Source organism: Oncorhynchus kisutch, linkage group LG12 (genome assembly GCF_002021735.2).
Source record: "Oncorhynchus kisutch isolate 150728-3 linkage group LG12, Okis_V2, whole genome shotgun sequence".
NCBI lineage: Eukaryota > Metazoa > Chordata > Actinopteri > Salmoniformes > Salmonidae > Oncorhynchus > Oncorhynchus kisutch.
Window position 1 is genome coordinate 47958705 of NC_034185.2, and position 14058 is coordinate 47972762.

At 37.5% G+C, this 14058-nt stretch overlaps 1 protein-coding gene across 1 annotated transcript; it reads left to right on the forward strand.

The window, feature by feature from the left end:
• The first annotated feature begins 859 nt into the window (after positions 1–859).
• LOC109900419 (uncharacterized) lies at positions 860–13636 on the forward strand. Its single transcript, XM_031836687.1, has 8 exons — positions 860–967; positions 1828–2160; positions 4551–4850; positions 5161–5262; positions 9924–10256; positions 12641–12940; positions 13250–13351; positions 13468–13636. The coding sequence occupies exons 1-8, from the start codon at positions 922–924 to the stop codon at positions 13485–13487; spliced, it is 1536 nt and encodes a 511-aa protein (XP_031692547.1). The 5' UTR covers positions 860–921; the 3' UTR covers positions 13488–13636.
• Positions 13637–14058: the final 422 nt, after the last annotated feature.

Sequence of the window (14058 nt, forward strand, 5' to 3'; positions counted from 1 at the left end):
GTGGTAGGTGACCTGTTCACTGATGATTTGAAGCTGATAAAGTCCAGTGTCGTTGATGGTGAGGTTTCTGATGGTGAGAGAGATCCAGTCTGAGCATCCATCTGTAGTCGGTCTTTGAACGGCGCAGAAGCAAAGTTTGGTAAGAGATTTACGGTTTGTGCCGTAATTCTGAAAACTCCATTGATTGACCATGGCATGGAATCATCTCGGTTTTAATTTCAACCATATTTTTATACATTGCTGGCATGTATCAATTGCAAAGAGTGGCAACTTTAAATGTGGTCGACTATGAAGTTATCATCGTTAGATTACGAGCTTTTTGAAGTGCAACAATAATAAAGATTGCTTTGGGAAACAGCTCGGAGATTTAAAGATGTTCCTATGAAGGCTCTACTGATGAACTTTTTTTGGCTTTTGGGAAACCGGGACCAGGTTGTGGCAATTGACCCAGTTTACTTTGTGCATCTACGTCATCTCGCTGTCTTCACAGACAACTAAAACAAACCCTCAGCGCCGCAATACCGCTAGACCAAACTGAGTATGGCACAGGTTGGCACACTGTCACAAGTAATAAAAACAAGGACGAAACACAAACGAGATGGTACAGCAGAGCACCCGGATGGAGAGGCTAGCTAGCTGCTCTAAACTATTGAATAGCTGCGGGTAGCCTATACTTCTGCGCTTATACACTAACATTACCAAGCGAACCCTTTCTGGAATCCGCCGATATAAGGAAGAGGTGAAAGTAGTGACCCGAAAGCGCCACCATGAACACTGGAACAATCTATAAAAAAAAAAGAGGGAGGTGCCTAACTGCCCTAACTTCAACTATTAACGGTGCGCCCGCCTGAAAGCGTAGAGCAAATAAAGCGGCCGTGAAGAGACCTAACCTATGACGTCCCAGTAATAGAGAACTATAAAATGACAACGCTTCAATATTTGGGAATATCAGTACTTTTCATCATCGGTAAGTAGGCTATTCCTATAAAAATTGTACTTCGTGTCGGTGTTTGTTTTTACCCCCAAGCCACACGACTCCAGAATAGGTAATCAAATGGCTACCCGTACGATTTACATTGTGTGCCTCCCCAACCCCTCTTTTACATGGCTGCTACTCTCTGTTTATCATATATGCATAGTCATTTTAATTTTAACCATATCTACATGTACATACTACCTCAATCAGTCCGACTAACCGGTGCCTGTATATAGCCTCGCTACTGTTATTTTTCACTGTCTTTTTTACTGTTGTTCTTATTCCTTTAATTACCTATTGTTCACCTAATACCTTTTTGCACTGCTGGTTACAGCCTGTAAGTAAGCATTTCACTGTAAGGTCTCTACACCTGTTGTATTCGGCGCACGAGACAAATACACTTTAATTTGATTCGTTACTTCTGTAATTTACAGGCAGGTCTCCTCATAATGTGTAGGCTAGCCTATTAGAGTTTGCTTTGGAATAACAGCTCGGAGATTTTAAAGATGTTCCTATGAAGGTTCTACTGATGAACTTTTTACTGCTTTTGGGAAACCGGGCCCTAGGTTGTGGCAATAGACCCAGTACTACAGTTTAGTTTGTGGTGTCTACGTAATCTTGCTGAGTCTACCTTTAAACCTAACCTATAACATTAAACCTAAAAATACATGTTTTTATTAAACTTAAACTAAATAAAAACTAGTAAAGTGGATCTGAAAACAAACCTAAGGTAAACTGAATTTCAAATTAAAACAAAACTATAATAACCTTGATACACACAAACAGTATGATTTGTGCCCTTTGTCTTTGCTACTGAACAACACATTCATATTTTATTTGTTTGATTCCAGATCTGTTGGGAGCTGTGAATGCTGAAGTCAATACATTGACAGGGAGAGAGAGGCAGTCTGTCACTCTACACACTGGACTAACTGGACTACAGGCTGATAAGATATTTTGGTTATTTGGTCCAGTCATTCCAAACACCTCAATAGTTGAGAGTCAGGTCATCAGAGGAGAGAACATCACAGAATTCAAAGGAAGATTCCCAGACAGACTGCAGCTGGACAGAGAAACTGGATCTCTCACCATCAGAAATCTCACCCTCAACAACTCTGGAGTTTATCAGCTAGACATTTTCAATACACACAAAACATCTCAGAGATTCTATCTAACTGTCTATGGTGAGTATTGGTTTTTATATTTAATATATATAACAGGGTTTCAAGTGGGACCCAATGCCCATACCTTACAGTAATAGGTGTGACACAAAACATTACACAGTGTCTATAATGTTCATCCCCAGTGGACTTTTTCACATTTTGTTGTGTTACAAAGTGGGGTTGACATGGATTTAGACCAATAGGATTGTTTTGTCATTAATCTACACAAAATACTCCATGATGTCAAAGTGAAAAGAAAACTCTATAAAATGTTCAACCCACTTTGTTAGGAGAAGCCTAAAATAGTTCAGGATTAAGATTGGCCTAACAAATCACATACTCTGTGTGAAATAATATAATAATATGATTTTTGAATGACTATCCCTTCCTGTGTACCTGATAGCTACATACAACATCTGAAGGTCCCTCCGTTGAGTAGTGAATTTGAAGCACCGATTCAACCACACAGACCAGAGAAATGTTCAATACCTCATCCAGGCTGTATCACAACCGGTCGTGATTAGGAGTCCCAAAGGGCTGCGCACAATTGGTGCATCGTCGTCAGGAAATGGTCGGTGTAGGCTGTCATTGTAAATAAGAATTTGTTCTTAACTGACTTGCCTAGTAAATTGAAGGTAATTAAAAATGTATATATAATTCAATCCATCCCATTTTGTAGCACAATAAAATACTTATTATAGGCACTATATTATTATTATTATTAGTATTATAATACATAATAATAATAATTATTATTATATAATAGGCTATATTATAATGCTAGCCATGTTGTTGCAGTTTTTTTAATCACTTTGGCACATTTTTCAGATGTAAGGTATATTTTCAAAACTCTTGGTACAACACTTGTAATGCCCCCTGTCTTATGTTCAGAACTTTTGAATTAGGATTCATTTGAGGTCAAAACATCTTTCAACCCTGAGTCATTCATGAAAAATCATGTTTTCTTCAGAAAACAACATGAACATTGGATTTAGTCACCAATACTGTATATCAGAGAATGATACAGGATCACCAATTAGTAATTTTATTGTAACATTTAATCCAATAGCACAAAATACATTATACAATTTTCAAAACGGATATTTTTGAAGTGCTGAATAGAATAAAAAATAGAGGATAAATAACATTTCCCATTTTTGTATAAAATTTTGGAGCATGTTGAGATTTTTTGGGGATTTACAGAAACAGTTTCCTTATAGAGTACAAACGAAGAAGAAAAAGTGAAATATAGGATTATTGTGGCATGAATTGTAAAACAGAAGCCTACAGTAAATGGAATTGATGTGGTGTACTGTATGCCATTTCTGCCCCAAGCAACATTGCACAATATAAACTTTTGTGACGTGTCACTGTAACTGCTACAGTATCATCAGCTAACATCATAATCTTATAGTGTATCAATTCAATTCTGATATTTACAACACCATTGTTGCGATTGTTATTATGTCCTCAGTCACCGAATCTAAAGCCGTATTATGAATAGGCCTAACCAGACATTGAGAATGGAAACCGTTTAGGCGAATCACATGTATGTTCTTGTAATAATGTGGGGTTAGCCATGTTATCCGATGTCTTGTTTTTTGATCACCTGTCAGATAAAATAACCATGTTTAGATTTTGTGGTCGAACGCAGACAATTGGATTGTGCGCGCAAAACCTCATGTTGTGCTTTGCTCCGAAGCCTAAAATGCTAAAATGATAAGGCATACTTATCGAAACATACAACTATCATGTGATCATATATAACAATTAAAACGTGGAGGTATATCAAAACTAATATTAAACGATTCCCTTGTTTATTGTTCATTTCCTGGTACGAGTTTTGACTGTCAAACAGTGGGTGCGTTCGAGCTCATAGTTTATTCAGTGTAGCCTACGGGTATAATGGCATCAGTTTATGCCAGAGGAGGTAGGAGCTGTATGTTATTTTTGTTTGTATGTTGTGTTCAGTCAACGGCATAATTCTTCACTTTCTAAATTAAAAGCCTCAGTCTGGCAAGAAAAACTAGATCCGCATTGTTGCCTCCTCACTCTAAAATCCTACCACTGTGTCAACGTCACACCAAGTATTGCTTTGTGACGAGCAAATACTTTGAATATGAATGCAAATTGAAAGGGTGATTTTGTGCAGTGAACAAGTGACTGTTTGTTGCACTCAGTCAATTGAGAATGTGCTTAGTTTTGAATTGAGCAGTTTTGATCTGTTTAGATTTGTGCTTAAAGTTGTGAAAATGTACCACATACTTGTGAAAATTGCACCAAAGTGATAAATGAAAAACGGAATGTGCTCACCACAATTTTGTTACTAGAGAGAGTTGTCCTCCTACCCAGAGGACCAATATTAATTACATGAATCTGTGTTAAAACATTGTTTGAATTTAATATCCCAGCTCCAGTACCACTTCCTCAAGTCAAAAAAATCCCTGAAGGTGATTTTCTGGACAGTTCATCAGAGAAGGGGAGCTGTTCAGTGGTGTGTTCTGTGGAGAACCGGAGAGACATGACCCTGTCCTGGTACAGAGGAGAGAAGAGACTCAACCAGACCAGCAGCCCTGACCTCTCCACCAACCTGTCTCTCCCTCTGGAGATAAAGCTACAGGACAACAATATCTACAGCTGTGTGGCTGCCAACCCAGTCAGCAACCAGACAACCAAACTCAACATTGAAACACTCTGCCTTCAGTTTGTAGGTATGTCATTAATGGTAATGTGCAACATTTTCTTTGTTATTGGACTGGTTAATTCGTTTATTTGGATCCCCTGTCACTTCTATTCTTCCAGTGCTGTGGGCTAGACACCAGATAAAACAGTAATATTTATCGACAGGAGCAGCCCACACAGACAGCATTTAGTTACATTCTTTTTTTGCTATTGATTAAATTAAGCAAAAAAGTAGAACAATTTAGCAACACTATCAAATTAAATTATGAGAAGGAACAGGGTAAAGTGTATATATTGTTTTGGGACTCATCAGTTTGTTCCCTGTTTTTATTTCGACAGAGTCTGATCCTTATCTAATCACAATCGTTGTGATAGTCCTTGGAATAGGCCTGACGTTATTTATCGTAATATGCTGCATCTGGAAAAGGAAATATATTAAAGGTAAGTGACATACATCTTGAGTAGCCTAAAGACAAAGTACTCCTGTCATGGTTGATACTGTATGGTATGAGCAGTGTTGAAATACGCAATTGTTTTTGTGCTCACTGTACAGGGTGCTGTGTATCCACGTAAGGGAGTCCAGAAGAGGAGGACTCTGTTGGGTAGCCTACTCTGTCAGACCCTGCATTTTTATTTATTTATTTTCATTTTACCTTTATTTAACTAGGCAAGTCAGTTAAGAACATATTCTTATTTTCAATGACGGCCTAGGAACAGTGGGTTAACTGCCTGTTCAGGGGCAGAACGACAGATTTGTACCTTGTCAGCTCGGGGATTTGAACTTGCAACCTTTCGGTTACAAGTCCAACGCTCAATTTCATCTTCTTCCCCATTGAAGAAAAATAACCCATTAGACTGTGTCCCTGCCACTGTAAAAACAGAATGTACATTTTGACGTGAACAAAGGATGTGTTTTATGCAGCAAATAATCACTCCTCTACACTGTACCAACTTCTGTCTGCAATTGTATTACTAAAGGAGTATTTTAATACTTAAACAAAGAGTCTGTGTTTCCTTTCCATTACTAATGTATGTTTGATAATTATATAGACCTGATCATTTGTTGAAGAAATTGACCAACAGTTGAATAAATATTTTTTATTTTTTTGAAAGATAGCCTTAATGGACAATTCCACCACTTTTCAACCTTATATTCATGATTTCCAGTAGCAAACCAGTTTCTACAGCGCACTTCTATGATCTGTGGTTAAAAAAATGCTTCTGTGACATCGTGGTGCTCCTCACTTCACTGCGATTCTCATGTTTGAAAATCACTGTTTTATAAATGTTTTAACTTTAAAAAAATATATATATATGATTTTTTTTACCCCATTTGTCGGTATCCAATTGGTAGTTAGACATCCCTGCTGGCCAATTGTTCACCGCCCCATGGGATTCCTGGTCGCGGCCGGCTGCGACAGAGCCAGGATTCAAAACCAGAATCTTTAGTGCCACAGCTCGTACTGCGATGCAGTGCCTTAGACCACCGCCGATGCCATCACATGAATAAATGTATATATTTTTTCCACAAAACGTATACATGCACCATTTTCACATATGTAGAGACTGGAATTGTGATGGAGAAAATGAAAATGAGGTTGAAAAGTGGTGGAATTGCCCTTAAACTTTTGGCTATTTACTGTATTACAAAAGTCATATTGAACTGTGTTTGGTTGACATCGGGACCAAATATCAACATTTTAAATATACTGTATATATCTAATGGTAGGATAGTTTCATCTGAGCCACTGGCTCAAAACTATTATTTTACAATTTTTGGTTTATTTGGAGATGTAAATCCAACATATCACTTGTAAACTTGTCGACAAGTTAATAGGCTATTTACTGTATTGCAAAAGTGATATTGAATTGTGTTTGGTTGCCAATGCAACCAAATATCAACTTTTGAAGGAGATGTATATTTTGTCTTAGTCTGGCTTTAATTCCAGTTCGTGTACAAATTAATAATTGATGCGTCAGATTAACATCTCCATCTCAACCAAAAATCTACGTTAAAAAATAGCACTAAATCAAATCAAACTTGATTTAAGGTGCATTTAATGTTTGATTGGTTTGATTTAGTACTAACTCTTAATTTTTGGTTGAGATGGAGACGTGAATACCACATGTCAATTATGTTAAAATGATAAATCAACCAAAGCTTCAAACCCAAGGCCTATATGTATTCTTTATTTTTAGTTGGACCCTTTGTCGAATAATAAAATATAGCTTTTGGTGGCTTTGCAAATGCTATAAAGGCCTAAATAGTATAATTGATAAATGATTAATAAAGTATGGTTACGTTTCATTTGCTATGTTAAACATATCCTTTGGAATGACTTCGAAAGCAACCGTGTATCTATTTAGTTATTAAGAGATCTCTCAATCATTCTCACAATAGCACATTGGTAATAGTCAGTGACAAATATCAAAGATGGGTTTAATTAAAAGACCCTGGATGGGAGACCAAATGGGTAGCTGTATATAGATTAACTCTCCAGTAGGAGCTGTTGCCCAGCCTATTGTTTTTTTTTCTGATAGTGAGTATAACGTTGACGATCTGATGTCGTTTCAAAAGTACAAAATCAACATATGTTAAACAAGGTTTGTCTATGTTGAAAATTGGTTACCATGATGACATACACTGAGATTACAACACATGCTCTTTCCATGACATACTGTAGACTGACCAGGGGATTCCAGGTGAAAGCTTCGATCCCTTGTTTTTTTTATACATATTTTTGTATTGAACCTTTATTTAACGAGGCAATTGATGTCACCCATTGATGTCACCTATTAAATTCACTTCAATCAGTGTAGATGAAGGTGAGGAGACAGGTTAAAGAAGGATGGTTTATAAAGCCTTCAGATATGGATTATGTATGTGTGCCATTCAGAAGGAGAATGGGTTTCCCGTTCTTCTCTCCTCTGTACCAGGACAAGGTTACTTCTTTCCCGTTCACCACAGAACACACCACAGGACAGCTCCCACTGACCAACCGACTGTCGACTGAGGGATTATGTGGGGTGTTTCTGATGTTAGGAGTAGGCACTGAAGCTGGGACACCAGGAGACCAACAGTTATTACAGTGATTATTGGGCACAACATTGACTAAAGGTCACATTTATCATGAACAAAAGGAAAGAGAATGTGTGTGTTTACCATGAACAATGTCATTCTGAATACAGATCTTGTTCGATGTTGATTGAAAACTAGTCTCTTGACTTGATTTAAAACATACTCATGTCGACTGTGAAAATGAAATTGTGGTAGGTGACCTGTTCACTGATGATTTGAAGCTGATAAAGTCCAGTGTCGTTGATGGTGAGGTTTCTGATGGTGAGAGAGATCCAGTCTGAGCATCCATCTGTAGTCGGTCTTTGAACGGCGCAGAAGCAAAGTTTGGTAAGAGATTTACGGTTTGTGCCGTAATTCTGAAAACTCCATTGATTGACCATGGCATGGAATCATCTCGGTTTTAATTTCAACCATATTTTTATACATTGCTGGCATGTATCAATTGCAAAGAGTGGCAACTTTAGATGTGGTCGACTATGAAGTTATCATCGTTAGATTACGAGCTTTTTGAAGTGCAACAATAATAAAGATTGCTTTGGGAAACAGCTCGGAGATTTAAAGATGTTCCTATGAAGGCTCTACTGATGAACTTCTTTTGGCTTTTGGGAAACCGGGACCAGGTTGTGGCAATTGACCCAGTTTACTTTGTGCATCTACGTCATCTCGCTGTCTTCACAGACAACTAAAACAAACCCTCAGCGCCGCAATACCGCTAGACCAAACTGAGTATGGCACAGGTTGGCACACTGTCACAAGTAATAAAAACAAGGACGAAACACAAACGAGATGGTACAGCAGAGCACCCGGATGGAGAGGCTAGCTAGCTGCTCTAAACTATTGAATAGCTGCGGGTAGCCTATACTTCTGCGCTTATACACTAACATTACCAAGCGAACCCTTTCTGGAATCCGCCGATATAAGGAAGAGGTGAAAGTAGTGACCCGAAAGCGCCACCATGAACACTGGAACATTCTATAAAAAAAAAAGGAAAAAAGAGGGAGGTGCCTAACTGCCCTAACTTCAACTATTAAAGGTGCGCCCGCCTGAAAGCGTAGAGCAAATAAAGCGGCCGTGAAGAGACCTAACCTATGACGTCCCAGTAATAGAGAACTATAAAATGACAACGCTTCAATATTTGGGAATATCAGTACTTTTCATCATCGGTAAGTAGGCTATTCCTATAAAAATTGTACTTCGTGTTGGTGTTTGTTTTTACCCCCAAGCCACACGACTCCAGAATAGGTAATCAAATGGCTACCCGTACGATTTACATTGTGTGCCTTCCCAACCCCTCTTTTACATGGCTGCTACTCTCTGTTTATCATATATGCATAGTCATTTTAATTTTAACCATATCTACATGTACATACTACCTCAATCAGTCCGACTAACCGGTGCCTGTATATAGCCTCGCTACTGTTATTTTTCACTGTCTTTTTTACTGTTGTTCTTATTCCTTTAATTACCTATTGTTCACCTAATACCTTTTTGCACTGCTGGTTACAGCCTGTAAGTAAGCATTTCACTGTAAGGTCTCTACACCTGTTGTATTCGGCGCACGAGACAAATACACTTTAATTTGATTCGTTACTTCTGTAATTTACAGGCAGGTCTCCTCATAATGTGTAGGCTAGCCTATTAGAGTTTGCTTTGGAATAACAGCTCGGAGATTTTAAAGATGTTCCTATGAAGGTTCTACTGATGAACTTTTTACTGCTTTTGGGAAACCGGGCCCTAGGTTGTGGCAATAGACCCAGTACTACAGTTTAGTTTGTGGTGTCTACGTAATCTTGCTGAGTCTACCTTTAAACCTAACCTATAACATTAAACCTAAAAATACATGTTTTTATTAAACTTAAACTAAATAAAAACTAGTAAAGTGGATCTGAAAACAAACTTAAGGTAAACTGAATTTCAAATTAAAACAAAACTATAATAACCTTGATACACACAAACAGTATGATTTGTGCCCTTTGTCTTTGCTACTGAACAACACATTCATATTTTATTTGTTTGATTCCAGATCTGTTGGGAGCTGTGAATGCTGAAGTCAATACATTGACAGGGAGAGAGTGGCAGTCTGTCACTCTACACACTGGACTAACTGGACTACAGGCTGATAAGATATTTTGGTTATTTGGTCCAGTCATTCCAAACACCTCAATAGTTGAGAGTCAGGTCATCAGAGGAGAGAACATCACAGAAATCAAAGGAAGATTCCCAGACAGACTGCAGCTGGACAGAGAAACTGGATCTCTCAGCATCAGAGATCTCACCCTCAACAACTCTGGAGTTTATCAGCTAGACATTTTCAATACACACAAAACATCTCAGAGATTCTATCTAACTGTCTATGGTGAGTATTGGTTTTTATATATAACAGGGTTTCAAGTGGGACCCAATGCCCATACCATACAGTAATAGGTGTGACACAAAACATTACACAGTGTCTATAATGTTCATCCCCAGTGGACTTTTTCACATTTTGTTGTGTTACAAAGTGGGGTTGACATGGATTTAGACCAATAGGATTGTTTTGTCATTAATCTACACAAAATACTCCATGATGTCAAAGTGAAAAGAAAACTCTGTAAAAAATGTTAAACCCCTTTGTTAGGAGAAGCCTAAAATAGTTCAGGATTAAAATTTGCCTAACAAATCACATACTCTGTGTGAAATAATATAATAATATGATTTTTGAATGACTATCCCTTCCTGTGTACCTGATAGCTACATACAACATCTGAAGGTCCCTCCGTTGAGTAGTGAATTTGAAGCACCGATTCAACCACACAGACCAGAGAAATGTTCAATACCTCATCCAGGCTGTATCACAACCGGTCGTGATTAGGAGTCCCAAAGGGCTGCGCACAATTGGTGCATCGTCGTCAGGAAATGGTCGGTGTAGGCTGTCATTGTAAATAAGAATTTGTTCTTAACTGACTTGCCTAGTAAATTGAAGGTAATTTAAAAAATATATATAATTCAATCCATCCCATTTTGTAGCACAATAAAATACTTATTATAGGCACTATATTATTATTATTATTAGTATTATAATACATAATAATAAAAATGATTATATAATAGGCTATATTATAATGTTGTTGCAGTTTTTTTAATCACTTTGGCACATTTTTCAGATGTAAGGTATATTTTCAAAACTCTTGGTACAACACTTGTAATGCCCCCTGTCTTATGTTCAGAACTTTTGAATTAGGATTCATTTGAGGTCAAAACATCTTTCAACCCTGAGTCATTCATGAAAAATCATGTTTTCTTCAGAAAACAACATGAACATTGGATTTAGTCACCAATACTGTATATCAGAGAATGATACAGGATCACCAATTAGTAATTTTATTGTAACATTTAATCCAATAGCACAAAATACATTATACAATTTTCAAAACGGATATTTTTGAAGTGCTGAATAGAATAAAAAATAGAGGATAAATAACATTTCCCATTTTTGTATAAAATTTTGGAGCATGTTGAGATTTTTTGGGGATTTACAGAAACAGTTTCCTTATAGAGTACAAACGAAGAAGAAAAAGTGAAATATAGGATTATTGTGGCATGAATTGTAAAACAGAAGCCTACAGTAAATGGAATTGATGTGGTGTACTGTATGCCATTTCTGCCCCAAGCAACATTGCACAATATAAACTTTTGTGACGTGTCACTGTAACTGCTACAGTATCATCAGCTAAAATCATAATCTTATAGTGTATCAATTCAATTCTGATATTTACAACACCATTGTTGCGATTGTTATTATGTCCTCAGTCACCGAATCTAAAGCCGTATTATGAATAGGCCTAACCAGACATTGAGAATGGAAACCGTTTAGGCGAATCACATGTATGTTCTTGTAATAATGTGGGGTTAGCCATGTTATCCGATGTCTTGTTTTTTGATCACCTGTCAGATAAAATAACCATGTTTAGATTTTGTGGTCGAACGCAGACAATTGGATTGTGCGCGCAAAACCTCATGTTGTGCTTTGCTCCGAAGCCTAAAATGCTCTGTCTGATCATGTATTTAGCCTAGGCATACTTATCGAAACATACAACTATAATGTGATCATATATAACAATTAAAACGTGGAGGTATATCAAAACTAATATTAAACGATTCCCTTGTTTATTGTTCATTTCCTGGTACGAGTTTTGACTGTCAAACAGTGGGTGCGTTCGAGCTCATAGTTTATTCAGTGTAGCCTACGGGTATAATGGCATCAGTTTATGCCAGAGGAGGTAGGAGCTGTATGTTATTTTTGTTTGTATGTTGTGTTCAGTCAACGGCATAATTCTTCACTTTCTAAATTAAAAGCCTGTCTGGCAAGAAAAACTAGATCCGCATTGTTGCCTCCTCACTCTAAAATCCTACCACTGTGTCAACGTCACACCAAGTATTGCTTTGTGACGAGCAAATACTTTGAATATGAATGCAAATTGAAAGGGTGATTTTGTGCAGTGAACAAGTGACTGTTTGTTGCACTCAGTCAATTGAGAATGTGCTTAGTTTTGAATTGAGCAGTTTTGATCTGTTTAGATTTGTGCTTAAAGTTGTGAAAATGTACCACATACTTGTGAAAATTGCACCAAAGTGATAAATGAAAAACGGAATGTGCTCACCACAATTTTGTTACTAGAGAGAGTTGTCCTCCTACCCAGAGGACCAATATTAATGACATGAATCTGTGTTGAATCATTGTTTTAATTAAAAAAATCCCAGCTCCAGTACCACTTCCTCAAGTCAGAAAAATCCCTCAAGGTGATTTTCTGGACAGTTCATCAGAGAAGGGGAGCTGTTCAGTGGTGTGTTCTGTGGAGAACCGGAGAGACATGACCCTGTCCTGGTACAGAGGAGAGAAGAGACTCAACCAGACCAGCAGCCCTGACCTCTCCACCAACCTGTCTCTCCCTCTGGAGATAAAGCTACAGGACAACAATATCTACAGCTGTGTGGCTGCCAACCCAGTCAGCAACCAGACAACCAAACTCAACATTGAAACACTCTGCCTTCAGTTTGTAGGTATGTCATTAATGGTAATGTGCAACATTTTCTTTGTTATTGGACTGGTTAATTAGTTTACTTGGATCCCCTGTCACTTCTATTCTTCCAGCGCTGTGGGCTAGACACCAGATAAAACAGTCATATTTATCGACAGGAACAGCCCACACAGACAGCATTTAGTTACATAATTTTTTGCTATTGATTAAATTAAGCAAAAAAGTAGAACAATTTAGAAACACTATCTAATTAAATTATGAGAAGAAACAGGGTAAAGTGCATATATTGTTTTGGGACTCATCAGTTTGTTCCCTGTTTTTATTTCGACAGAGTCTGATCCTAATCTAATCACAATCGTTGTGATAGTCCTTGGAATAGGCCTGACGTTATTTATCGTAATATGCTGCATCTGGAAAATGAAATATATTAAAGGTAAGTGACAAACTTCTTGAGTAGCCTAAAGACAAAGTACTCCTGTCATGGTTGATACTGTATATATGGTATGAGCAGTGTTGAAATACGCAATTGTTTTTGTGCTCACTGTACAGGGTGCTGTGTATCCACGTAAGGGAGTCCAGAAGAGGAGGACTCTGTTGGGTAGCCTACTCTGTCAGACCCTGCATTTTTATTTATTTATTTTCATTTTACCTTTATTTAACTAGGCAAGTCAGTTAAGATCAAATTCTTATTTTCAATGACGGCCTAGGAACAGTGGGTTAACTGCCTGTTCAGGGGCAGAACGACAGATTTGTACCTTGTCAGCTCGGGGATTTGAACTTGCAACCTTTCGGTTACAAGTCCAACGCTCAATTTCATCTTCTTCCCCATTGAAGAAAAATAACCCATTAGACTGTGTCCCTGCCACTGTGAAAACAGAATGTACATTTTGACATGAACAAAGGATGTGTTTTATGCAGCAAATAATCACTCCTCTACACTGTACCAACTTCTGTCTGCAATTGTATTACTAAAGGAGTATTTTAATACTTAAACAAAGAGTCTGTTTCCTTTCCATTACTAATGTATGTTTGATAATTATATAGACCTGATCATTTGTTGAAGAAATTGACCAACAGTTGAATAAATATTTTTTATTTTTTTGAAAGATAGCCTTAATGGACAATTCCACCACTTTTCAA

Coding starts and splice junctions, on each gene's coding strand:
- LOC109900419 (XM_031836687.1), top strand. CDS start 922: ATGACAACGCTTCAATATTTGGGAATATCAGTACTTTTCATCATCG. Junction 2,161..4,550: donor ATTCTATCTAACTGTCTATG/GTGAGTATTGGT, acceptor TTAATATCCCAG/CTCCAGTACCACTTCCTCAA. Junction 12,941..13,249: donor ACTCTGCCTTCAGTTTGTAG/GTATGTCATTAA, acceptor TTATTTCGACAG/AGTCTGATCCTAATCTAATC.